This window comes from Tachysurus fulvidraco, chromosome 23 (assembly GCF_022655615.1).
Source record: "Tachysurus fulvidraco isolate hzauxx_2018 chromosome 23, HZAU_PFXX_2.0, whole genome shotgun sequence".
NCBI classification, from domain to species: Eukaryota; Metazoa; Chordata; class Actinopteri; order Siluriformes; family Bagridae; genus Tachysurus; species Tachysurus fulvidraco.
In genome coordinates this window covers 21,790,632-21,815,609 of record NC_062540.1, presented here as the reverse complement: position 1 = coordinate 21,815,609, position 24,978 = coordinate 21,790,632, and the positions used below count along the sequence as shown (strand labels likewise).

General features: G+C 43.3%; 1 protein-coding gene across 2 annotated transcripts in view; it reads left to right on the top strand.

The window, feature by feature from the left end:
- Window positions 1–24,978, top strand: part of LOC113650915 (nuclear pore membrane glycoprotein 210-like) — a 58,466-nt gene that overhangs the window by 11,588 nt on the left and 21,900 nt on the right. For both annotated transcript variants that reach the window (XM_027159467.2, XM_027159466.2), the window contains exons 5-20: window positions 3,020–3,116; window positions 3,364–3,514; window positions 3,816–3,948; window positions 4,034–4,192; window positions 4,570–4,638; window positions 4,892–4,998; window positions 5,085–5,225; window positions 5,327–5,464; window positions 5,544–5,699; window positions 6,325–6,523; window positions 6,715–6,860; window positions 18,215–18,433; window positions 18,518–18,691; window positions 18,806–19,001; window positions 19,084–19,190; window positions 24,842–24,946. In XM_027159467.2, coding sequence (XP_027015268.2) covers window positions 3,020–3,116; window positions 3,364–3,514; window positions 3,816–3,948; window positions 4,034–4,192; window positions 4,570–4,638; window positions 4,892–4,998; window positions 5,085–5,225; window positions 5,327–5,464; window positions 5,544–5,699; window positions 6,325–6,523; window positions 6,715–6,860; window positions 18,215–18,433; window positions 18,518–18,691; window positions 18,806–19,001; window positions 19,084–19,190; window positions 24,842–24,946 — 2,297 coding nt within the window. The remainder of the gene's footprint in view (window positions 1–3,019; window positions 3,117–3,363; window positions 3,515–3,815; window positions 3,949–4,033; window positions 4,193–4,569; window positions 4,639–4,891; window positions 4,999–5,084; window positions 5,226–5,326; window positions 5,465–5,543; window positions 5,700–6,324; window positions 6,524–6,714; window positions 6,861–18,214; window positions 18,434–18,517; window positions 18,692–18,805; window positions 19,002–19,083; window positions 19,191–24,841; window positions 24,947–24,978) is intronic.

Sequence of the window (24,978 nt, the reverse complement as noted above, 5' to 3'; positions counted from 1 at the left end):
TAGCAAGTTCATGACCTGGGGATTAATCACCTGGGATGAACAGCAGTTCAGATTTGCTAGGATTGAGCTTTAACTGATGAGCAGTCATCCATGATGAAATTTCTGCTAGACATGCTGAGAACCGATCAGAAGCTGTGGTATCTGAGGGTGGGAAAGAGAAGATAAGTTGTGTATCATCAGCATAGCAGTGGTGAGTGAGTATACAGGGAGAAAAGAAGAGGACCAAGTTCTGAGCCCTGTGGGACACCAGTGGAGAGTCTGTGTGGAGCAGATGACACTCTCTTCCATGTTACCTGATATGAGCGTCCTTCCAGCTAGGAAGCAAACCATTCCCAATCTGATCCGCAAATCCCAAGACTCCTGAGGGTGGATAAGAGAGTCTTGTGGTTGACCGTATCAAACACTGCTGAAAGGTCAAGGAGGATAAGGATGGATGACAGTTTGGCTGATCTAGCAGTATGTAGCTTCTCAGAGACAGCCAAAAGGGCTGTCTCTATGGAATGAGCTGCTTTAAAGCTGACTGGTTGGGATCTTGGAGGTTGTTCTGTGAGAGATAGACAGACAGTTGTTTATAGACAATGCGTTCAAGACTTTTTGAAAGAAATGAGAGAAGTGATATCGGTCTGTAGTTACTGATGTCTGATGGATCCAGTGATATCGGTCTGTAGTTACTGATGTCTGATGGATCCAGAGCAGGTTTCTTTAGGATGGGAATAACCCTTGCTCTCTTGAAAGTAGTTGGTACCTGACCAGATGCTATGGATCTATTGATGATAGTGGTAATGAAGGGCAGAAGGTCTTGCGAGATGGTCTGGAGCATAATGGATTGGAGTGGATCCAATGGGCAGGTGGTACGATTACAGGATTGGATGAGTTGTAAAATCTCTTCTGCAGCTACAGTTGAGAAATGTGACCACGAAGGTGTGGGGAATCCATACTGAGGGATAAGTGCAGTCTGGGCTGAAGTGAAGGTCCGTCAGATTTCTTCAATCTTCTCCTGGTAGAACGAAGCAAAGTCTTCCGCAGTCAGGCAGGATGAAGGAGAAGGAGCTGGGGGGTTGAGCAGAGAAGAGATGATGTTGTGAAATTTCCGAGGGTCATGTGAGGAAGCTTAAAGCTTTTCCTTGTAGAAGGAAGTCTTGGCAGAAGTCACATCTGAGGAGAACTTGGCAAGGAGTGTTCGGTAAGAATCACTCAATCATTCTATGAAAATGTATGAAATATCAGTAAAAATCATCAATTGCAATGTAATTGCAGTGTTGTCTAAGAAAAATAGAAGAATTTAGAATAATGAACATGCATCAAACTGACTGCAGTCAGGAAAATTGACTTCCAATTAAATATGTGTGAAATATGAAAACATTTCATGTTACAGTGTACAAGTTAAAGAACACAGAATCCATTGAAGCAGTTAGGTCTCAGTAATGACAATAAAAGTTTATTAACTACACACAGTTTAATTAACAAAAAAAAGGTATAGTTTGTCTGCAAAAATGAGCTCACAGAACTCTTACTGCTAGTGTCTCCTCCCCAGAAAGTCCATACACCACAGTGTGTAGTAACTGCCACACCTGGGTACACTGCTTGCTGCCATCAACTAATTACATAGAGAATATTAATGTCAGTCAAAAGGCATTTTATCTGAGAATTGCTCCTAAATTATCCTAATGATGCTGGGTGTGTCACGAATAAAATGGTGGTCAGACATGTTTAGTTTCAAACTGAAAGCCTATATTGCACATATAACATTAGTTTATACAGTAAAGCAGATTTTTTATGACTATGAACATCGTTAAATAAATATTGAATAACAAATTTCCGACAGAATTTCACTCACATTTATCTGAAGACGCAAGGAAGATGGCAGCTTTTCGCACTGGTGTCATTCAATTTTCACGTTGACGTGCATGCTCTCTTTAACATCTGTGTCCCAGCCCAGTGCTGCTGGGTTATAGCTCATTACAATTTTCAACCCAAACTTGGGTTAAAACAACCAAAAGTCCTACCCAGCGGCCTGAACCCAGCATTTGTGTTGAAAAAACAACCCAGCGTTTTTTAGAGTGCAGCTGAGTCACTGACTGTCTTTAAACTACAAGTGAAAACCTTCATCTTCCTAAAACCCTTCAATTAGCATGAACTTATTTCCTGTTTGTTTATATAGAATAATTTTTACTTTCTTTTTTAAACTTCATGTGTAATGAAGCGTCATGAGACGGAGGATCCATTTGCATGCTTTTTAATAACAGACTCGTGGTACAACAGGCGTAGGTCAGAATCGGCAAACACAACAACGTAGGAGACAAAAATCAGAATTGATAATACAGGAAAAAAGGTCAGGGCAGGCGGCAGACAAACGTAAATCAGATCAAACAGAACAAAGTCAGAAACTGGGAAAACACAGGACATGAACGCTCAGACCAATAGCAGAGGCAAAACGTGACTTCGCACCGGAGTAGAGTTCAAGTTCAAGTTTTATAGGAAACGGGTAATTGGCCGCAGGTGGTGGTGTAATCAGGACCGGAGCGTGAATTATGGGAGATTCAGTCCGGAAGCACTAGTACTCCAGTGAAGGTTCTCTCTGGTGCTGGTCGGAGGACGAGGCAGGTGTCTCGGCCATGACATGATGTTATAATGTCTCATAACTCAGTGTTTTTAAACCAAAACCATTACATACACACTGAGGTTTTCTCTTTTTGGTGATAACCATTATTTTGTTTTGATCACATTTTTAAACATTTGCTTTTAAAATAATAATGTTTTAAAGATCAAAGTGTTTTTTGTAGTAAATCTTTTTTAAGTAAATGTAGATGTGTTTATTACATGTTTGTTTATTATTAATAACTAGTGTAATTAACGCTTCTCTTTGTGACCCTGGGCTTGTGAAGTGTTATTGTGTGTGAGAGAGAATCCTGATGTGAGATTTTAGACCTATCGCTCAATCCTGAGGTGAAAGTTTCTCTCAGCTTTATTTGTTCTGTGTTTTTGTTTCTGATGAAGTGTAAATGTGGTGTTTGTTCAGGAAACACCTTCAGTACTCTGGCTGGTCTGGTGTTCGACTGGAGCCTTGTGAAGGGCACAGAGACGGGAATGCTCCCTGATTCCTTCAGCTCGTTACGGTAACACACACACACACACACACACACACACACACACACACACACACACACACACACACATATACACAATACCTGTTAAATTCCTGCTAACATCAAATAGTCATCTACTGTACCTGCTCCAGATGTTGATATTTTATTCCTTTAAAAGAGTAAAACGGCTGGAGATGTATTTCATAATTCCACATAGTGGTTTATTATTTAATTAACATCACTAATGTGTCCCCCCACCTCCACCCCCTGCCCACAGAGTGCTCCCGTTCTCAGAGTCGACCTACACACCACCAACATACATATCAGAGATGGAGCGTGTGGGGAAGCAGGGAGACATCATTCTGGTGTCTGGGATTAAAATTGGTCACGCAAAACTGAAGGCTAAAATCCAGGAGCCGCTCTACACCGTATGAAACCTCTCTTTTTATCTCTTTCTTTTCTATTTGAGTTATAAAATTACTTTTCATTGTCCATGTAAGTTTGTGTTGCAAGTAAATTTACATTTATGGCATTTAGCAGACACCCTTACTAGGTTAAGGGCCTTGCTCAGGGGCCCAGCAGAGGCAGCTTGGTGGACCTGGGGTTCAAACTCATGACCTTCCGATCAGTAGCCCAACACCTTAACCACTGAGCTACCACATCCCAAATAAACAGGACTTTTAAATAGTTGTGTGAACAGATGGATAATGTTCCTCTGATATTCTACAGCATGTAGGAGCTGCTGAGGTGCGACTGCTGATCCTGGAGAACATCCTCCTGAGCCCTGCCTATGATGTCTACCTGCTAGCTGGAACCTCCATCAAGTACAAGGTGCAGAAAATCTGGCAGGGGAAGATCACAGGTCCGTGTTGTAGCCGAGATAAAGCAGTGAGTTTAAACTGAGCCACACTGATGTTCGACATGACGAGGTTTGTTTCTTCTCTCAGAACTCTCCATGCCATGTGATCAGTACGAGCTCCAGCTGAAGAACAGCGTGGTCACTCCTGGAGGTGATGCGAACTCTGCGGTAGCGGAGCTCCATCCCAGCACCTCTACAGTCGTCGCTCTTCAGCAAGGACACACCAACATTGTCCTGGATCACAAGCGTATCCTCTCAGCACTGACTTACACATGTCTCTCCTGCTAATAAACACAGCAGACGAGTCAATCAGCACATAAACGTGGACTGACTGACAGTTTGGATATTAACACAAGTCCCGCCCCCTTCCATACATTAGTAATTATTTGCCCATTTGAAATCCATAGGTCTAGAATGAATTTTCAGATATAACAACAATAATTATTTTAAAGCTAATGATACCTTGGAAGGGATTTAAAAAAAATTCCATAGTAACAGCTCATTTACAGGGACTTTTTCCAAAAATAAAAACCCTTTGTTTAAGATAAACTTTTGTCAGATTGTTTTCCCAACATGGTGTTTAGGTGTAAATGAGATGTGATTGTACCTTAACACAGTGTTGAGCCCTGGGGATGAAGGGAGTGTCTCGTTTCCCTAACAGCACGCTGTATGTAGTGGAACCTGGATACCTGGGTTAGTTACAGCTCAGTATCATCTGTCTCTGGGTTTACAAGTGGCAGAAAAATATATTGTTTTTACACACAAGTAAACTTCATTACATGATATATTTATTTATTTATTTATTTACAAGTAAACTTCATTACATGATTATTTATTTATTTACACACAAGTAAACTTTATTACATGATATATTTATTTATTTACTTTTTTACTAGTTTATTACATTGCTTTTTGTGATGTGTCTTTATGTACTGTGCTGTATTAGTGTTTAAGATAAACCCTGGAGAACGCTGGGTTCTGGAGACTGGAAGAACCTACGAAATCTTCATTGAAGTGTTCGACAAGTCCAGCAACAAGATTTATTTATCAGATGTAAGTTAAGTGTGAATATATATTGACACCCTCAGGCATATGTAGCTAAAGGAGTTTATCTGTAAGACTGTTGTGTGTTGTAACAGAACATCAGGATACAGCCCACATTTCCTAAAGAGTTCTTTGAGGTTCTGGAGTCGTCTCTGAACGGATCATACCACCGTGTGAGAGTGCTGAAGAAAGGGCAGACGGCTGTCGAGGGGACGCTGAAGGCTGTCGTAGATCAGGTGTGTGTGTGTTCTCTGTCTCTGTCTCTCTGTGTGTGTGTCTCTCTCTCCGTCTCTCTCTCTCTGTGTTTTTATCCACATATTTTATCTCCTGTTCTCAGAGAGGAATCCAGCACACACTTCTTGTTCCAGTGAGGAATGTACAGGACGTTGAAATCTACAACCCCATCACCCTCAATCCCTCCAACCTTACGTTCCCATGGCAACCGAAAGAAGGAGCATATCAGTACACCATCCAGGTAGTTTGAGTGTCCTGCTGATTGAGTATTCAGTGTATATGACGTTTTGAGTCTCTGTAGTAAGCGATCTGTGTTCCAGGTCACTGGAGGAAGTGAAAACTTAAACTGGTCTTCTTCAAACACGGCCGTCGCTATGGTTACAGTGAAGGGTGTGATGAAGACCATGCATGACATCGGCGTGAGTACAGTGTACGCTCATGACCTGCGCAACCCACTGCATTACGGAGAGATGAAGGTGAGAACCAGGAATTAACTAAAATACTGCTTACTAAAGTAAAGTCTTTTTGTAAAGACGCATTACTTTATAAAAACAAATTCTTTAATGATTTGACTTTTATTTCTTCACTAATTTTACTATTTATTTTTATATTAGAGTTTTTTGTCACTGGCAAGTTATTGAATTATATATTATTTTACTGTTTTTTTTATTTCACACTAAGTCACTTTCAGTTTCATTTTAAATGTACATGAGATGCTCTGTAGGTAATGTTTATTCATTTCTTTGGGTCAGAGCACTTTTAATATCTCACTCTGTCCACACTTCATGGTGTATTTCAGCGGTGTCTCAGGTGATTTCACCACCGTGTTTATTCCTGTGTGGAGGTGGACTTGCTGATTTTACAACAGATACAGATTCTTGCAGTTTATTGTGTTTGTTTTCGACCCCAAAATAAAGTGAAGTGTATTTATTAAGTTTATACTGTGTTTGAAGGACACTGTGGTTAAAGGGCTATGTGTTATTTCTGTATAACATAAATACATTAATATAATCTCATACACAGAGTCATACTCATACTCATTTACAGCAGGAGCTTTTAAAAGGTCAAGTTTTCTGACGTGTGTGTGTGTGTGTGTCGTAGGTTTATGTGATCCAGCCTGTCAAAATGGAGTTTGCTCCGTGTGTGGTGGAGGCTCAGGTGAATCTCACTCTGGAGCTTCCACTGCGCATCTTTGGCCAGCTCAGCTTGGAGGACCAAGAGAAGGTCATGCTGAGCGACTGCTCACACTTCGACTTGCAGGTGCAGATGGAAAATCATGGCGTGTTTCAGCTGCAGCAGGGTGAGACACACACCACCTCTCACAAAAACGTTAACATGTGTTGTCTGATTCAATAATCTATAGTCCTTTCACATTCAATGCCTTCTGTACAGATTTGGGGTTAGAAATAAATACATGAGGTAGGATTAATATTGTGTGTGTGTGTGTGTGTGTGTGTGTGTGTGTGTGTGTGTGTGTGTGTGTGTGTTCAGGGCTCTTACCCCCAGGTCAGCAGCACTGTAGCGGTGTGCGTGTACAGGCCGTATCCCCAGGTTACACAAACTTGCTGGTCACTTACGCACACGGAGAAGTTCATCTGAATGCCAAGATCACCATCGTTGCTTACCCACCTCTCAGGGTGAGTCCTACTGCTGCGTCACACACACAGTCTCACCAGTGCACACAAACACATGGGGTGCCAATACTTTTAACCTTTGGCAAAATATGAAGCAGTTCAGATAACACAAAAGATTGGGTTTGTACAGCAAACTACAGGAAATACAGCTCTATGAAATGATCAGGAGTATAAATAATCTTAAAGAAATTAAACCTAGAACAAGTATTTTAAAGGAATTAAATCTGAATTCATCTGAATTTAATACTGAATTTTTTGCACTAGTAGAGAAATATTTTCAGTCTGAGAGTTTAATCAAGAGGTGTGTGTGATGACCAAGCAGTGATTTTAGCTCAAGTCTAGAGGCAAATGTACAGGACGTGCAGATTACTGTGATGGGGAAGTGTGGTTTTTACAATGGACATTGTCTCAAAGCAGCTTTATAGAACATAAACATAGAACAGAAGATAAACATAAGGAGTAATTTAAAGAATTAATATAATAAAAATTCAAGATATATATATAGTTCACAGTGTGTATGCATGTATGTGTGTATGTATGTGTATTTATCCCCAATGAGCAAGTCTGAGGTGACTCAGGCAGCAGTGGCAAGGAAAAACTCCCTTAAATTGGTAAAGGAAGAAACCTTGAGAGGAACCGGACTCAAAGGGGAACCTCATCCTCATATGGGTGACACTAGAGGGTGTGATTACAAATATACAGTCAAACAAATGTTGTATTGGTGTAAGAAACACATTTAGTTCAGATCTCCTCTTAGTATCACAGAGTCCAACTGGAGCTGGTAGATCTGTAGATGTCTCAGGATTCTCACAGAGTCGGCCTCATCTCAGTGGAGGTCCAAAATTTTCATGGCACGGAAGACGATCGGAGCTGGTACAATGTCTGGATGCCTCGGGATGGGTGGAAATAGAGAAACAGTGTAGAGGGATTAACATATATGCAGTTCATAAAAATGTGCAAGTCTGATGTAATAATGCAATAATATGGGATGTATTATGTGTACGCCTGACTAAAGAGATGAGTTTTTAATCTGCTTTTGAACTGGGAAAGTGTGTCTTAGCACCGAACACTATCAAGAAGACTAGTTAGATACATGGGAGCTAAACCATTAAGAGCCTTGTATGTAAGTAACAGTAGTTTGAAATCAGTTCTAAACTTAACAGGTAGCCAGTGTAGAGATGATAACATTGGGGTTAAAGGTCATACTTTCTTGTCCTAGTGAGAACTCTGGCAGCTGCATTTTGGACTAACTGTAACCTATTTATTAAAGATGCAGGACAACCACCTAGTAATGCATTACAATAGTCCAGTCTAGAGGTCATGAAGGCATCAACTAGCTTCTCAGCATCAGATACAGACAGGATGTTTCTCAGCTTGGTGATATTTCTAAGGTGGAAGAAGGCTGTGTTTGTAATATGGTGATATGATTTTAAAGACAAGTTACTGTCTAATAAACACCAGGTCTTTCACTGTCAAGCTACTAGTAACAGAACATCCCTCTAAATGGAAGTTAAATTGTGAGAGTTTCTGTGCACTGGTTTTTGGACATATAAGTAGTATTTCTGTCTTATCGGAGTTTAACAACAGAAAATTGCAGCTCATCCAGTCTTTTATCTCACTAAGGCATTGAGTTAATTTGGACACTGTGGATATTTCAACTGGTTTTGATGAGATATATTACTGTGTGTCATCAGCATAACAATGGAAACTAATCCCATGTCTTCTAACAATGTTCCCTAATGGAAGCATGTATATAGAGAAAAGCAGGGGTCCTAGAACGGATCCTTGAGGGACCCCATAATTAACTGGTGATAAACTGAAGGATTCTCCATTTAATTCTACAAAATGGTGTCGATCAGACAGGTAGGATCTAAACCAACTTAAAGCCTGACCATGAATACCTGTGTAATATTGTAAGCAATCTAGGAGAATGTTGTGGTCTATAGTGTCGAATGCAGCACTAAGGTCAAGTAGAACTAATAGTGACATACAGTCTTGGTCCGAAGCTAAGAACAAGTCGTTTGTAACTTTCACAAGTGCAGTTTCTGTGCTATGATGGGGCCTGAAACCTGACTGAAACTCTTCAAGGATGTTGCTCTCCTGTAAGAAGGAGCTCAGTTGAACAGACACAACCTTTTCTAGTATTTTAGACATAAACAGAAGGTGTGAGAGGTCTGTAATTTGATAGTTCATTAGGGTCTAAATTAGGCTTTTTGATGAGTGGCCTAATAACTGCCAACTTGAAGGATTTAGTTAAGTAACCTAAAGATAGCAAGGAGTTAATGATATTAAGAAGAGGCTCACCAGCTTTATGTAACACTTCTTTCAGTAATTTAGTTGGGATGGGGTCTAGTGAACATGTTGTTGATTTAGCTGTAGTAATAAGTTTATCTAACTCTTCCTGTCCTGTACTACTTGTAAAGCACTGTAGATGTGTGACTAGAGCCTTAGGTGAGGCTGGGTCACTAGTTGCTTTCATATGTTGAGCGTCACATATTTAATCCTGATACTTTCGATTTTATCAGTGAAGAATCTCATAAAATCCTCACTACAGAACTGTGATAGAATAGTTGTTCAGATTTCTGGGTTTTTTGTTAATCTGTCAATTTGTAATTTGTCACTGTGCTAAATACAACCCTGGGCTTGTTCTGGTTATTTCCTATGAGTTTGCTCAGGTGCTCAGAGCCCTGGCAGCTTTTAGAGCCTGTCTATATTTGGACATACTGTCCTTATACACAATTCTAAAAACCTCTAATTTAGTTTTTCTCCACTTTCACTCAAGGTTACGGGTTTCTCTTTTGAGGGTGTGAGTATGACTATTATACCACAGTGCAAGTGTTTTATCTCTAACCTTCTGTAATCAGATTGGGGCAACAGTGTCTAATGTGCTAGTGAATATACAGTAGCGCCTATGCTGTTAGTCATTACATCTGGATCGTTTGTTTCTAAGGGTACAGTAAGAAAAAGAGCTGCCGACCTCCAATGTAGGATTTTACACTGTATTCTCTCTGTGAACTCTTATTTCTGTTTTAAAACCTGATGTTACACACGACTGTCCTTTCTGTTCACAGAGACAAACTGTTTTTCATGCTTTTATTTACAGCTCCAGGTTACAGTCTGTCTTTGTGTTTTAATGTTGATTTTATTTTTCAGTGTTTTATTCTTGGTTTTATATGTCAGGAGAAACAGGTTCAGGTGCCAACTGATCTTAGTCAGGCAAAAATGGAAATATAGCTGTGTAGCGATTTTGGCTCGCGAAGCAAGGTAAATATTTATAAGTAATTGTAATGCGTTATAGTGACTCTAAATATTTTAACCCAAGTTGAAATTAACGGTAATGGAATTAACGTTACACTTATTTGGTCTGTTCGTCCGCCGAACAGGCCGTGTAACCTTTATTAATTCTATGAAGGCTCTTTATTAATTCTATCTTCGTGGCCAAGGAAGGTTCACTCCCCTTTTACTTTACACCGTAATTTGAATTAAATTAACTTAATAGAGCATGTAGTTCAGACCAGATGTTGCAGGTACCTTAAGTTTGTGAGCGATACTCAGAGACAAATCACTTGTGGCACAAACATATGGCATTTAATGAATGAGACAAACACAACATAAACTAACTACACAAACAAACAAAAGAAATAGGGAAAACAAAGATGAAAATAAAATAAAACAAAAGAAATTAAAATTGGGGAAAGGGAGGAAGAGACTGGAAAGAAGAAATTAGAGAAAGGAAGGAAAGGAATGGAAAGCTTAGACTTTAAAATTAATCACACCCTAACTGGGAAATCGTCACCGGAAACTTAAATTCACCTTAAGACACAATTCAAGGTTCATACTTAAAATACGCATCTAAATTGGTTGGTAAAGGAAACAGTTACTTGCAGTGGCTTACTGCACAAGAGTCCGGATGCAACAGAGAAATCTCTGAAGGTCAGTTAGGGTGGGGTCAGACGTTCTTCCAAGATCTCCTGAAGATCAGAACAGTTGTCGTTCTTGGAAGTGAAGCTTGCTGGAACTTCTTTGAAGGAAGATGGAGTCGTCTCCAAGCTCTTCCGAAAGTCTGAGTTAGTGGTGTTTGTGACAATTTAAAGGTCGCGAACTCCACCCATCTTTGGGGAGATGACCAATACTATGGCCAAGGTTTTGGAGGGAAAAAACTCCCTTTGTTTCAGGTGTCTGTGGGCGTGGTTTAGCTATCAAACTTTTAGATGACTAAAGTTTTATCCAAGGTGTATTAAGACGGTATGGCGCCTTTCGTGCTCAAATAAAATACACCATTGTTTGAAAAACAAGTAACCGATAATTTTGTGGTCATTTGGATACTAAACATGAAGGGTAATGACGGTATAAAGGCAGCAGTACATTACATACACTGTTGTTAACTGATGTTAATACGATATTGTGTATAAAGAAACAAAAATGAAACACAAAACAAAATGCACTTTCATTAGGGAAGTAAAAAGAGAACGATAGCTTCGTATACATTCTGACATCAGACCTTAAAGGGACATACAGCATTAGAACAGGTATACATTAACATGCCATGATCAGTAATTAGAGTATAACTGATGTTAATACACTGTTGTGTTCTGACACATGAATAAAATACACCCTTGTCAGGAAAGTAAGGAGCAAACAATTTTAAGTCAGGCAAGCCTTAAAAGAAGAAACATATTACAAAAAGGGTTATAATAATGAGAAACTTAGAGTATCTTATCTACTTGTTTTATTAGTTAAAGGAATGTCTCATTGTGTTGTGTGTGTGTGTGTGTGTGTGTGTGTGTGTGTGTGTGTGTGTGTGTGTGTGTGTGTGTGTGTGTGTGTGTTCTGGTTGAGGGCCCCTATGAGTTCAATCAGAGAAGCCGCATGGGGTTATCTGGTCTTTGTGTAGGCTCCAGTCATTCTGGAGCCAGTTGTGTGTGTGTGTAAAACTGGGTTGCTCATAGGTTGATTGAAGAGTAGATGCTGAAATTTCGGGTGCCTGGGACATGAAATCTAAAATGACCTGTACCAGGCGCTACAGCTGAGACAAAAAAAAAACCAAAATTGTTCAAAATACAGACTGTGGGTCTAAAGTAGTCTTCACCAGATTTATTAAATCAAGAGTACTTTATAGTACACTTGTGTGCTGGATAGCGTAGAGTACACTTGTGTGCTGGATAGCGACTCTCACTCCTTGACAACCCTCTGCTTGCATAGCCTATGACACGACACTGGCCCTCCTGCTCCTGATACAAAACAGCACCGAGCCCAGTGGTGCTTGCATCGGTGTGGAGTATATAGGGCTTTTGGGGATCAGCAAAACCTAACACAGGAGCCGAGGTAAGGCTCTCAATCACCAGGTCAAATGCTTGCTGGCAAGCCAGTGTCTAGCGACTCCCAAAGACCTCCTTTGGGTTGCTGTACCAACCTGTTTTCTCATCTGACTTAAATTTCTGTTGAGGAGGTGGATACCCAGAGGTTAGATTATGGAGGGGCTTTACAATGTTAGAGTAGCCCTTAACAAACCTCCTGTAGTACCCAGCAAAACCCAAGAAAGGATCTCAGCTCTCGCAGATTGTTTGGGACTGGCCAAGTCTTAAGAGCAGTGATCTTCTCCGGATCAGTCTCGACTCCATTCCTGGAAACCACATGCCCAAGATAACGGACTGACGTTTGGAAGAAGACACACTTTTCAGGCGATAATTTCAACCCGAACTCTCTAAGGCGTGTTAGCACCTTCATCAGCCTCGCTTCATGCTCTTCCAGAGTCTTTGAAAACACAATCAGGTCATCCAAAAAAACTAGCACGTCCTTTAAATGCATGTCCCCCATACACTTTTCCATTAATCTTTGAAAGGTACTCAGCACATTAGTCACTCCTTGAGACATTCTGTTAAATTCCCAGAACCCAAGAGGACAAACAAACGCAGTCTTTGCTTTGTCTGCTTCCTCAACTTCGATCTGGTAATAACCAGACTTTAAATCAGTACTGAGAACCACTGGGAACCGCTGAATGCTGAGAATGTGTCTTCCAGCTTTGGAAGAGAGTATGCATCTTTTATGGTCTGAAGATTTAGACGCCTGTAGTCTATGCACAACCGGACCTGGCCATTCTTTTTCCTGACCACCACTATTGGTGACGAAAACGGTGACTCTGACTCTCTAATGAATCCTGCATCAATAAGCTCCTGAATGTGTTTTCGAACAGCTTCGATGTCTTGCGGGTGTATTGGTCTGGCACGCTGTTTAAAAGGAGTTTCATCTGAGAGTTTTATGTTGTGTGCTACTTTATCTGTTCTGCCAAAATCCAAGTCATGTGCAAATACGTCGGGCATGTTGTTGAGCTGCTGAGTGATGCGTTCTTTCCATTCAGATGGAATTGGGGACTCACCGAAATTGAAGGTTAGGTCATGCTTTTTGTTTGACTGAGTGTCTGGTGACTTTGGGAGCGGTTTACCACACTGTGCTCCTGTAACAAAATGCTCTGGTAAGCACTTATCTCTGCAATTGCACATTTAGCAGGAATGACTATATCATGGTCAGACTCATTACTGATGACCACTGGTAGCTTATAGGGCCGCTGTTGGGGAATGTCGACTAAACTAGCTGTTACCAGCAAACCACCCCCAAAGGAGGCTAAGGATGGCTGCTCAATGACTATGGACTTCTCACTCTGCAAGCAATAAGCTACAGAAACTCCCTCAAATACTACAGTTTCACCAGCTGGAATGACTTTATAACTTCTGCCTTGCAATGTCACTACACCGTGACGACTGTTGTTGATCTGTTTCTGTCTAAGCTCAAGACATTTAAGAACTGCTCTATAGCCGTGTGGGATTGGTTAATGGAGTGTCTTCGGAGTAATGGCGTGTCATACAGTACATCAAGGGTATTTGTGCCTATAAGCACAAAAGACTGTGAAGTGGCTCGCATGCCAGGAACAACCAAAGCAAGAGTATGTACATCTATTGACGCTCCAATAAACTCTTTTGGAAAAGTTACAGTCACTCCTATGTAACCCAAATAGGGTACGGACTGTCCATTTGCTCCTTCCACCTCCAAAAGATCATGTAGTGGCTTATTCTCCTGCTCTGAAAAGTGCTGTTCATAAAATGACCGGGGAACTGTTGTTACTTGGAAACCCGTATCAAGTAAGCAGTTTAATTCTTCACCTTTTATGTTGACTGAGCTGAACTCTTGGTGCCAACCAACCCCTTAGGAAGTTTAAAAGGGTGGTTCTTACTTGCATGCTTTAGACTAGCATATACTTCAACCTTGCCTTTGCTGTTTCTGTCTGAGGGACGTTGTTGTCTCTCTTCAGCCCCTGTTTGTCCCACAACAGGAACTGCTAGTCGTTTAAAAGGTAAGGTGAGACTGTTTTGTGTTTCCCACCTGTGCTGCTTCTCCTCTAACTGCTTTCTCTTTTCAGCTACTAAAGCAGGGTTTGCCTTGTCTGTGCAAACTGGGGCAATGTGCCCATCCTCTCCACAGTTAAAGCAGTACCAAGGCCTGGGTCTGCTAGTCTGCTTTTTCTTGGTCTGTTTTAACATGTCTGTGGTAGCACTGATTAGGTTTTGTACTTTGCCTGGACTTTTCCCTGCTGCTCCCCTGTTATCAGGCCCCTTTGTCTTTTTCTGTGCCATAAAGTAGGTTAATTGGCTCTGTAAACTGGCTACTTGCCTCCCAAGATCCTCAATAACACTGAGACTGGCCTCTGACTTCGCTTTTAACTCTCCACAGGCCCACGCACTTTGGAGCTGAAGCTGGCCACGTTGCCTAGTGGGGCCAATGTGTTTCTTCATGCGACTAACTTTTGCTAACTGTCTGACCTCTTCTGTTCTTGGTAACAGCAAGACATCAATGATTGAAGGGGGATTGCTTTTCTTCTGCACAAGTTGCAGGGCCGAAAACAAAGAATTGTCCCAGCATCCCCTACAGAACTGTTTGAGTAGGTGTTTATCTACCTCGGCAGGTGCAGTCCCACTCCTTCTCACAGCTAGATTCAATGCTAATTGCAATCTATGAAGATAAGTGGAGGGTTTCTCACCCGGATCTTGAAGGGTGTTCATAAATTGGGCAAAAGTTCTTCCCCATCCTCAACCGTACCAAAGGCCAAGAGCTGCAGGTAAGCAGTGGGGGTGATCCTGGCCGTAGCCCTTTGACCACGTCGGCTGCAGGCCAAAGTAAACATTCAAGAATTCTTCTTGAGATCTGAATATGAGACATGCTGGGATCATTTAAAAGCAGTTCAATGTGTGAGCGCCAGCCAAGTGTCATTATCAGCTTCGTTATTGGGTCTGGGAATCTTTCCAGAGAAGGAACAAAGCCTCACTGGAGATTGCAAGTGTGGGCTGACATCTTCCCTCCTTACAATATGCTCAACCACCACCCTTTGTATCTCTGCTGGGTTTATATCACTCACTGAAAGGGATGGAGCTTTCCCTCCATTAGTTAACAGGACTGAATCAGTGATACTACAATTTTCTTCCAGTGTGGCCTCCAAGAGAGAGACGAGGGGCTGTTGATCTTTGGGGGTAGGATATTGAAGTGTCACAATTGGGGTCTCAACATGTAAAGGGGAGACTTCTAGGTCAATGAATTTCATAGCTTCAATATCTTCACCAATCTGAGACATCATCTCTTTCAACACCTCACCAAAGTCTTTGCCACTTAGCTTGGCTAAGCCCTTTAACTCAGCCAGATATGTTTTTGTAACGTTACTGGCAATTCGTGTAGTGTACACACTGCTTAATGCTTTTACAACATATTTAGCACATGGATCACCTTGCACTGTGTATGTGTATGGCAAAAGTGGTTCACTAAAGCTAGACCGCTCGAAAACTCAATGATCAGGTTTAGGTAAAATTCGGATTTAGAATCATCAACGAGAAGGGCTTTTTCAATGGAACCATACTTTTTAAGGAAGTCAACAACTTGCTCATCCTGATCTGCTACCTGGATTACCCCACTAACGATCACTGCATTTAGAAATTTAACACCTGACTTCTGTATGAAGTCCATTTTGAATATTCCTTCAATATTGATATTCAATGGCTCCTGGCTGGCTCGCCAATTATGTAACCCTTCCTTACGGCGTAGTAATAAGGAGGTACATTGGTTTACTAGTCTAATGTAGTCTTAGAATTTGGACCAGAATCAGAAAACTCTAAATTGTTAAAAGCCTGAGAATTGAATGCCAATTAAAATGAATACCACACTAGAATGACAGTTTGCATAACCTGTATTAATTTTACAGGGATGGTACATACATATAAAAAGAACACATTTATGAAAAATAGCAAACTAAAATAATGAAGCGCACACATAAAAAAAAACAACTTTTTTCCATTTATTTGAGCTCAGTTCGTTATTGGTTCCACTTGCTTTTGTTGACAAGAGTTCAGTTTCTATCGTTGGGGCCCTTTTTTTTAGTTTATGTTAGTGTTCATCCTAGCAAGGCAAGGCAAGGCAAGTTTATTTGTATAGCACATTTCATACACAGAGGTCATTCAAAGTGCTTTACATAGAGATTATTACCACCAAGTAGATGAAGATGATGATCTTGGAGACTCGTCCTAAGTCAGAATCACAAACACGGTTGGCTCGCCCCCCCAGCCACCTGGACTGGGAATCTATGAATCTCTGGCAATTGTCTGGAACATGTAGATCTGTACCACTCCATGGAATGGATCTCTGCACGATGTTTCCAACTCTCTACCAAAACCTGACCTATAAATAAGGCCAAATCATTTCTCTCAATTACCATTCCGTGAATAAATGGACTGCTACAAAATACAATGATTTCATATTTCAGCATACCTACAGTACAATGCAATATAAAAATCTCTCTTTGGTTGTACAACAGCTCATGTGTTTCTTCTCAGATATCAAAACATGAATTTCTCTCTAGTATCAAAAGTACATACATCAAAAATTGCATCCTTCATATAAAACACATTTCAAATTCAAGTTTTATGAAACCTTAGTAACATTAACAGTATGAAGACTAAACTACATGAATTGAACTTTAAATTAGAGGCATTAAAGGGTCAGCGTGCTTATTTATCCCCCCCCCCCCCCTCTGCACCGGTAACAGTGGAAAGAATGCACTAAAAATATACCTCATTAACCCCCAGTGACCACAATTAAATTGTTAACATCATTAATTTAACAAACTAACCATTTAACATTTCTTTTTATAAACACAACAAAATAATTTCTCTTTTTGGTTGCACAAGCATTAACCAGGATTCTGTTATCCTAAATGTGGCTAATTACCCTATTAGCATATGAACACAGCAGGCTCTCTACCTTTGCTTTACACGATCAACACTTTCGCATTGATTTACTCATTAGCGCGATTAGCATAAATGCTAGCGAACTCATAGTAAACTCAACAGACTAGCTTAAACACAAATAGGCATCAAAAGCCTAGCCTATTAGCATGAATGCTAGCGAACTCAAAGGCCTAGCGCCAGATAGGCAACTCACCATTTTAGCGGAAATCACTGCCCTGACAACCAGCGGGTTCAGGCACAGCTGTATTTTACACTCTATTACAAAACAGTGTAGTCAGAATAAGCAATAATAATTATAGGACTGGTTTAATTAACTCCATGTCGTTTTTTAGTCTTACCAAGTGGATAACAGCCTCCTATGCTTGAGTGCTGGCGCCAAAAGAAACGTACAGAAACGACACTAGAGGCGTAACTGTAATGTAGCCTAGCTAGCAGCTGATTGGTCAGCTCACTGCCTCATAGAGTTCACCCATTTACTCACTTAAAAGTAAATCAATGCTATGAAATAAAAGTTAACCCTTTCTTGACTTGGTTAGACAGCTAAATAGGGTTTCTCATTATTACACCTGGCTACATTTGCACCAGAGCTAAGCTAATGATGATTATTATTATCAGTTAACCTAATTTATTTGAGTTATTTTAATACTCTTATTTATTTAGTTATATAGTTATTGAGTCACTCTGATTGTTTTTTTATGTGACTTGTGCAAGTATATGATCTCTCTCTCTCTCTCTCTCTCTCTCTCTCTCTCACTCTCACTCACAAACACTCTCTCTGGCTGTCTCTGTCTTTCTCTCTCTCTCTCTCTCTCACACACACACACACACACTCTCTGTCTCTCTCTCACACACATACACACTCTCTGTCTCTCTCTCTCTCTCTCTCTCTCTCTCTCTCTCTCTCTTTCTCTCTCTTACACTCTCTCTCTCTCTCTCTCACACACACACACACACACTTTCTCTCACTCCCTCTCTGTCTGTGTGTGTGTGTGTGTGTGTATCTCTCTCTCTGTCTCTCTCTCTCTCTCTCTCTCTCTCTCTCTCTCTCTCTCTCTCTCTCTCTCTCTCTCTCAGGCAGTAGATCCAGTGTCCGTTGCTCTCGTTACTCTCGGCTCATCTAAAGACATGATTTTTGAGGGTGGACCGAAGCCATGGATTCTTGAACCTTCCAAGTTTTTCAGAAACCTGACAGCTGAGGACACTAACAGTGTCACACTGACGCTATCAGGCCCGACGTCCCGTAACTACTTCACCCACCATGTCAGAGCGTCGTGTCGTGCCCTCGGGGAGCAGGTCTGTCCTTGCTAGAGCTTTGCTTTACTGTGGTGCGAATGAGCGAGTGTGTACTGATGTATTTCCTGTTCCTTGGTGCTCCAGGTGTTGGCAGTGACCATGGGGAATCAGCCGACTCTCACTAATCCCTTTCCTGCCGTGGAGACCGCGGTAGTGAAGTTTGTGTGCGCTCCTCCATCACGCCTGGCACTTGTCCCTGTCTACACCACCTCTCAGCTCGACCTGGCCTGCCCCCTGCTGCAGCAAAACGAACAAGTGGTACTTCTCTCTCTTTATTATCTCTCTCTCTCTACTATGGTGTGCGGCAGGCACAATCTGTCTTCTCCCTGTTCTGTCCTGTCTCTTTACTGATGTCTCCTTCTTATCATTCAGGCTCCTGTGTCTAATTACCGGAACCCAGAGTTGGACGTGGTGGCGTTTGACCAGCAAGGAAGAAGGTTTGATAACTTTAGCTCTCTGAGTATGATGTGGGAGTCGTCCAAAGCAGCGCTGGCCAGCATCAAGCCCAACAAGCCCATGGAGCTGTACGTCAGTGAGGAGACCAACACCAAGCAGAAGAAGCTTCACGGTACTGCAGGGTTCGGTTCTCGGTGTGAAATGATACTGAATGAGAATTATTTTCTGATAGAGTGTGTGTGTTTCATGTGCAGGACGTCAGATGGTGTTTGTTCATCATGAGTCAGGTGTAGCAGCCATCACTGTGAGTGCGCTGGGCTACCAGACATCTCACCTGAAGACAGCGGCTGTTCTGACAGGGGTAAGTTTCTCTCTCTCTCTCTCTCTCTCTCTCTCTCTCTCTCTCTTTCTTTCTCTCTCTCTCTCTCTCTCTCACACACACACACACACACACACACATGCACACGAACTTGTACTAGTTTTGCTTCCTTTTTAAGCTGGCAGAGGAGGAAGTGTGTGTTTAGGGTATACGTGTTGTGCTGTATTGTCACCGCAGATCTTTTGGTTGCTACTGGCAACAGCTAACAACAATAAACAAATTCAGACCGTTAGCGTTTTCAGAAGGCCACAAAAACAGTGTAAGTGCACAGAGTAACATCAGTCACGCAAACCACTTCCTCTGCTGGTGCTTTAAAAGACACTTTATGTTAATGTCTGTGTTACAGATCAGCCTCCATTAATTATCTAAAGAAGTTTGTTAGTGTTTAACTGTGTTAATTACACACTTCATTTTTAGCCTATGTAAAAATGTTAAGGTGAACAGGGAGTGGCTTTGGACTGAATTAACCTCTGTGTCTGACTCTCTCTCTCTCTCTCTCTCTCTCTCTGTCTCTCTCTGCGCATACATGGTGGAAGAGTGAGCATGGCGTGTGTAGTGTGTGAGAGCAGTTGGCATTTTTCCAATTCTTTCGCCGATTTTTCGCAAGTTTTTCCTAAAAAACATCTAGGAATAATCTAGTGTGTGTATTCTAGCGTGCCTTTGTGATAGGAGATGTGGTGGGACATGAGAACATTGTTTCTGCCTCACGCATGAACAGTGCTATCGTTGTGTTTCTCAATCATGTTGACAAAGTAACTAAACTGGTCCAGAAAGGAATTGTTATAAATAACGAATCTATCCTGGATTCTCCCCTCAGTTCTCCTGAAAAAAGTCATGCTATCAAATGTCCCTCCTTTTATTAGTGATGAGTCAATTTTAAAAGAGCTTTCTCGGTACGGCCGACCCATCTTCCCCATGAAGAAAATCTCACTCGGCTGTAAGTCCCCACTAATTAAGCACTTGGTGTCTTTCAGGAGATTGGCATTTATGGTTTTAAATGAAGGTCGGAAGGAACAAAATAATGGACAGAAAAGATTTATGCATGCTGTGTGAACAGAATCAGGGGATCTCGTGTCAGAGCCCGCTGAAATTCGCCAGCAGAGAATTAGCTTCTATTCAAAGCTGTATAGCAGTGAGCGGACAGGGGCACAGGTAGTGGAGGAGAGTTTTCTTAATGACCTGCCAAAGCTCTCAGAGTCAATGGCCAGTGAGATGAACAGGGATCTGGCAATGGCTGCGCTTCAGGAAGCTCTCCAAGGCAAGCAGAGCGGGCGGGCACCATGAATAGACAGTCTCCCTGCAGAATTCTACAAGGCGTTCTGGGCAGTAATAGGGCAGGATGTGTTGGAGGTCCTACAGGACAGCATGAGAGGTGGTCAGCTCTCATCAAACTGCAGGAGAGTCCTTACTCTGCTGCCTAAAAAGGGAGACCTGACCCACCTGAAAAATTGGCGTTCGGTGTCACTACTGTGCACCGACTGCAAGCTGCTGTCAAAAGCATTAGCATCGAGACTGACAAAGGTGATGGAGCAGATCATTTACATTTAAAGCATTTGGCACTACAGCATTTGTTAGGTGATGGAGCAGATCATTCACCAGGACCAGACGTACTGTGTGTCTGGCAGGTTTATTTTTGACAATATATGTCTAATTCATGACACCTTGGACATCTCCAGGCTATTGGGCTTAAGGACTGGCCTGATTTTCCTAGACCAGGAAAAGGCATTTGACTGGGTTGAGCATGAATACTTGTGGAAGGTGCTGGAAAGCTTTGGGTTCAACCCTGGTTTCAAAACCATGATCAGGGTGTTGTACAATGAATTTGAGAGTGTACTGAAGGTCACCGGTGGTTTATGTGCTCCTTTTAAAGTGTACAAAGTGATCAGGCAGGGCTGTTCCCTCTCAGGTTTGTTGTACTTTCTGGCTAATGAACCTCTTAAACAAGTTAAGGAGTCATCTCTCTGGTTTTAATATTCCACATTTTAATGTCTCCATATGCTTGTCAGCTTACGCAGATGACTTGGTAGTTATGATAAACACAAACAATGATGCAAAGTTTTTAACTGACACTTTAAAGGACTTTCTGTTTTTATCTTCTGCTAAAGTCAACTGGGGTAAAAGTGAATACATTTTAGTTGGTGAGTGGTGAGGTTGGGATCCTTCACTGCCAGGAGGCCTAATGTGGAAAAGAGGCGGTTTTAAAAACTTGGGTGTCTACCTGGGGAGCGATGAGTTTTTACATAAGAACTGGGAAGGTTCTGTAGAGCATGTGAAAACAATGCTGGCAAACATCCATGCCCTGCTGGTGAACTTTGCACCAGAATTAAACTAATCACTCATGTTTAATCAATGTAGAAAACATTTATTTATTTCTTCTTCTTCTTCTTCTACCGCTTATCCGGGGCTGGGTCGCGAGGGCAGCAGTCTAAGCAGGGATGCCCAGACTACCCTCTCCCCAGACACTTCCTCCAGATCTTCCAGGGGAATACCGAGGCATTCCCAGGCCAGCCGAGAGACATAGTCCCTCCAGCGTGTCCTAGGTCTTCCCCGGGGCCTCCTCCCGGTTGGACATGCCCGGAACACATCCCCAGGGAGGCGTCCAGGAGGCATCCAAAACAGATGCCCGAGCCACCTCAGCTGACTCCTCTCGATGTGGAGGAGCAGCGGCTCTACTCTGAGCTCCTCCCGAGTGACCGAGCTCCTCACCCTATCTCTAAGGGAGCGCCCAGCCACCCTGCGGAGGAAACTCATTTCGGCCGCCTGTATCCGGGATCTCGTCCTTTTGGTCATGACCCAAAGCTCATGACCATAGGTGAGGGTAGGAACGTAGATCGACCGGTAAATAGAGAGCTTCGCCTTTTAGCTCAGCTCTTTCTTCACCACAACAGATCGGTATATCGACCGCATCACTGCAGAAGATACACCAATCCGCCTGTCGATCTCCCGCTCCGTCATTCCCTTACTCGTAAACGAGACCCCAAGATACTTAAACTCCTCCACTTGAGGCAGGAGCTCTCCACCAACCTGAAGAGGGCAAGCCACCCTTTTCCGACTAAGAACCATGGCCTCGGACTTAGAGGTGCTGATTCTCATCCCCACCGCTTCACCCTCGGCTGCAAACCGTCCCAGTGCACACTGAAGGTCCTGGTTTGAGGAAGCCAGCAGGACAACATCATCTGCAAAAAGCAGAGACGAAATCCTGTGGTCCCCAAACCGGACACCCTCCGGCCCCATACTGTGCCTAGAAATCCTGTCCATATAAGTGATGAACAGGACCGGTGACAAAGGGCAGCCCTGCCGGAGTCCAAAATGCACCGGGAACAAGTCTGACTTACTGCCGGCAATGCGAACCAAACTCCTGCTCCGGTCATATAGGGACCGGGCAGCCCTTAACAGAGGGGCCCCAGACCACATACTCCCAGAGCACCCCCCACAGGTCACCACGAGGGACACGGTTGAATGCCTTCTCCAGACCCACAAAACACATGTGAACTGTTTGGGCAAACTCCCATGAACCCTCCAGCAACCTGGTGAAGGTATAGAGATGGTCCAGTGTTCCACGACCACCACCCCAGTCTGCCAGTCCAGAGGCACTGTCCCCAACCTCCATGTGATGTTGCAGAGGCGTGTCAACCAAGACAGCCCCGCAACATCCAGAGACTTCAGGTACTCAGGGCGGATCTCATCCACCCCCGGTGCCTTGCCACTGAGGAGCTTCTCAACTACCTCAGTGACCTCAGCTTGGGGAATCGACGAGTCCACAACTGAGCCCCCACCTTCTGCTTCCTCATTGGAAGACATGTCGTGGGGGTTGAGGAGAACCTCAAAGTATACCTTCCACCGTCCGAGGATGTCCCCAGTCGAAGTCAGCAGATTCCCACTCCCACTGTAAACAGTGTGAGCAGGGCACTGCTTCCCCCTCCTGAGGTGCCGGACGGTTTGCCAGAATTTCTTTGAGGCCAACCGATAGTCCTTCTCCATGGCATGACCGAACTCCTCCCAGACCCGAGTTTTTGCCTCCGTGACCACCCAGGCTGAAGCTCGCTTGGCCTTTCGGTACCTATCAGCTGCCTCTGGAGTCCCCCGAGCCAATCAGGCTCGATAGGACTCCTTCTTCAGCTTGACGGCATCCCTTACTTCCGGGGTGCACCACCGGGTTCGGGGATTGCCACCACGACAAGCACCGGAGACCTTACGGCCACAGATCAGAGCGGCCGCGTTGACAATGGAGGTGGAGAACATGGTCCACTCGGACTCAATGTCTCCAACCTCCCTCGGGATCTGATTGAAGCTCTGCCGGAGGTGGGAGTTGAAGATCTCTCTGACCGGAGACTCTGTCAAACGTTCCCAGCAGACCCTCACAGTACGTTTGGGTCTGCCATGTCTGTCCAACTTCCTCCCCTGCCATCAGATCCAACTCACCACCAGGTGGTGATCAATTGACAGCTCCGCCCCTCTCTTTACCCGAGTGTCCAAGACATACGGCCGGAGGTCAGATGAAACAACCACAAAGTCGATCATCGACTTCCGACCTAGGGTGTCCTGGTGCCATGTGTACTGATGGACACCCTTATGCTTGAACATGGTGTTCGTTATGGATAAACTGTGACCAGCACAGAAGTCCAATAACAGAACACCACTCGGGTTCAGGTCGGGGGGGGGGCGTTCCTCCCAATCACGCCACTCCAGGTGTCACTGTCACTGCCCACGTGAGCGTTGAAATCCCCCAGTAGAACGACGGAGTCCCCGGTCGGAGCACTTTCCAGCACCTCTTCCAGACACGCCAAGAAGGTTGGGTACTCTACACTGCCATTTGGCCCATAACCACAAATAACCATGAGAGACCTATCCCTGACCCGAAGGCGCAGGGAAACGACCCTCTCGTTCACCGGGGTGAACTCCAACACATGGTTGCTCAGCTGGGGGGCTATGAGCAAGCCCACACCAGCTCTCACCATGGGCAACTCCAGAGTAGTAGAGAGTCCAGCCTCTCTCAAGGAGTTGAATTCCAGAGCCCAAGCTGTGTGTGGAGGTGAGCCCAACTATATCTAGTCGGTATCTCTCAACCTCCCGCACCAGTTCAGGCTCTTTCCCCCCCAGCGAGGTGACATTCCATGCCCCTAGTGCCAGATTCCGTGTCTGGGGATTGAGTCGCCGAGGCCCCCGCCTTCGACTGCCACCCAATCCACATTGCACCGGCCCCTTACGGTTTCTCCTGCAGGTGGTGGCGCCACAAGAGATCGGCCCCACGTCGCTCTTTCGGGCTGAGCTCGACCGGGCCCCGTGGGGCAAGACCCGGCCACCAGGCACTCGCATGTGAGCCCCAACCCCGTTCCTGGCTCCAGGGCGGGGCCCCGGTTGCGCCTTACCGGGCAACGTGACGGACCTTGATTTTAATTTACTCATAAGGGTTTTTTGAAATTTTTATTTATTTATTTATTTATTTATTTATTTATTTATTTATTTATTTATCTTATTAAGTCACCATGAATTATGATATGTGACTTTTGTAAATAAAGTGTTGAAAAAGTCAAAAAAGTCCCTCTCTCTCTTTCTCACTCTGTCTCTCTGACTCTCTCTCTCTCTGTCTCTCTCTTTCTCTCTCTCTCTCTCTCTCTCTCTCTCTCTCTCAGTTTGAGCCCCTAATGGTGGTCTCTGCTACATTGGACCTGCTGTTGGTTGAGGATGTGACTGTGACCCCACAGTCTGTCTCCATTTATAATCACCCTGATGTTCGGGTAATTATTACACTTGACATGTCCCTCAGTGT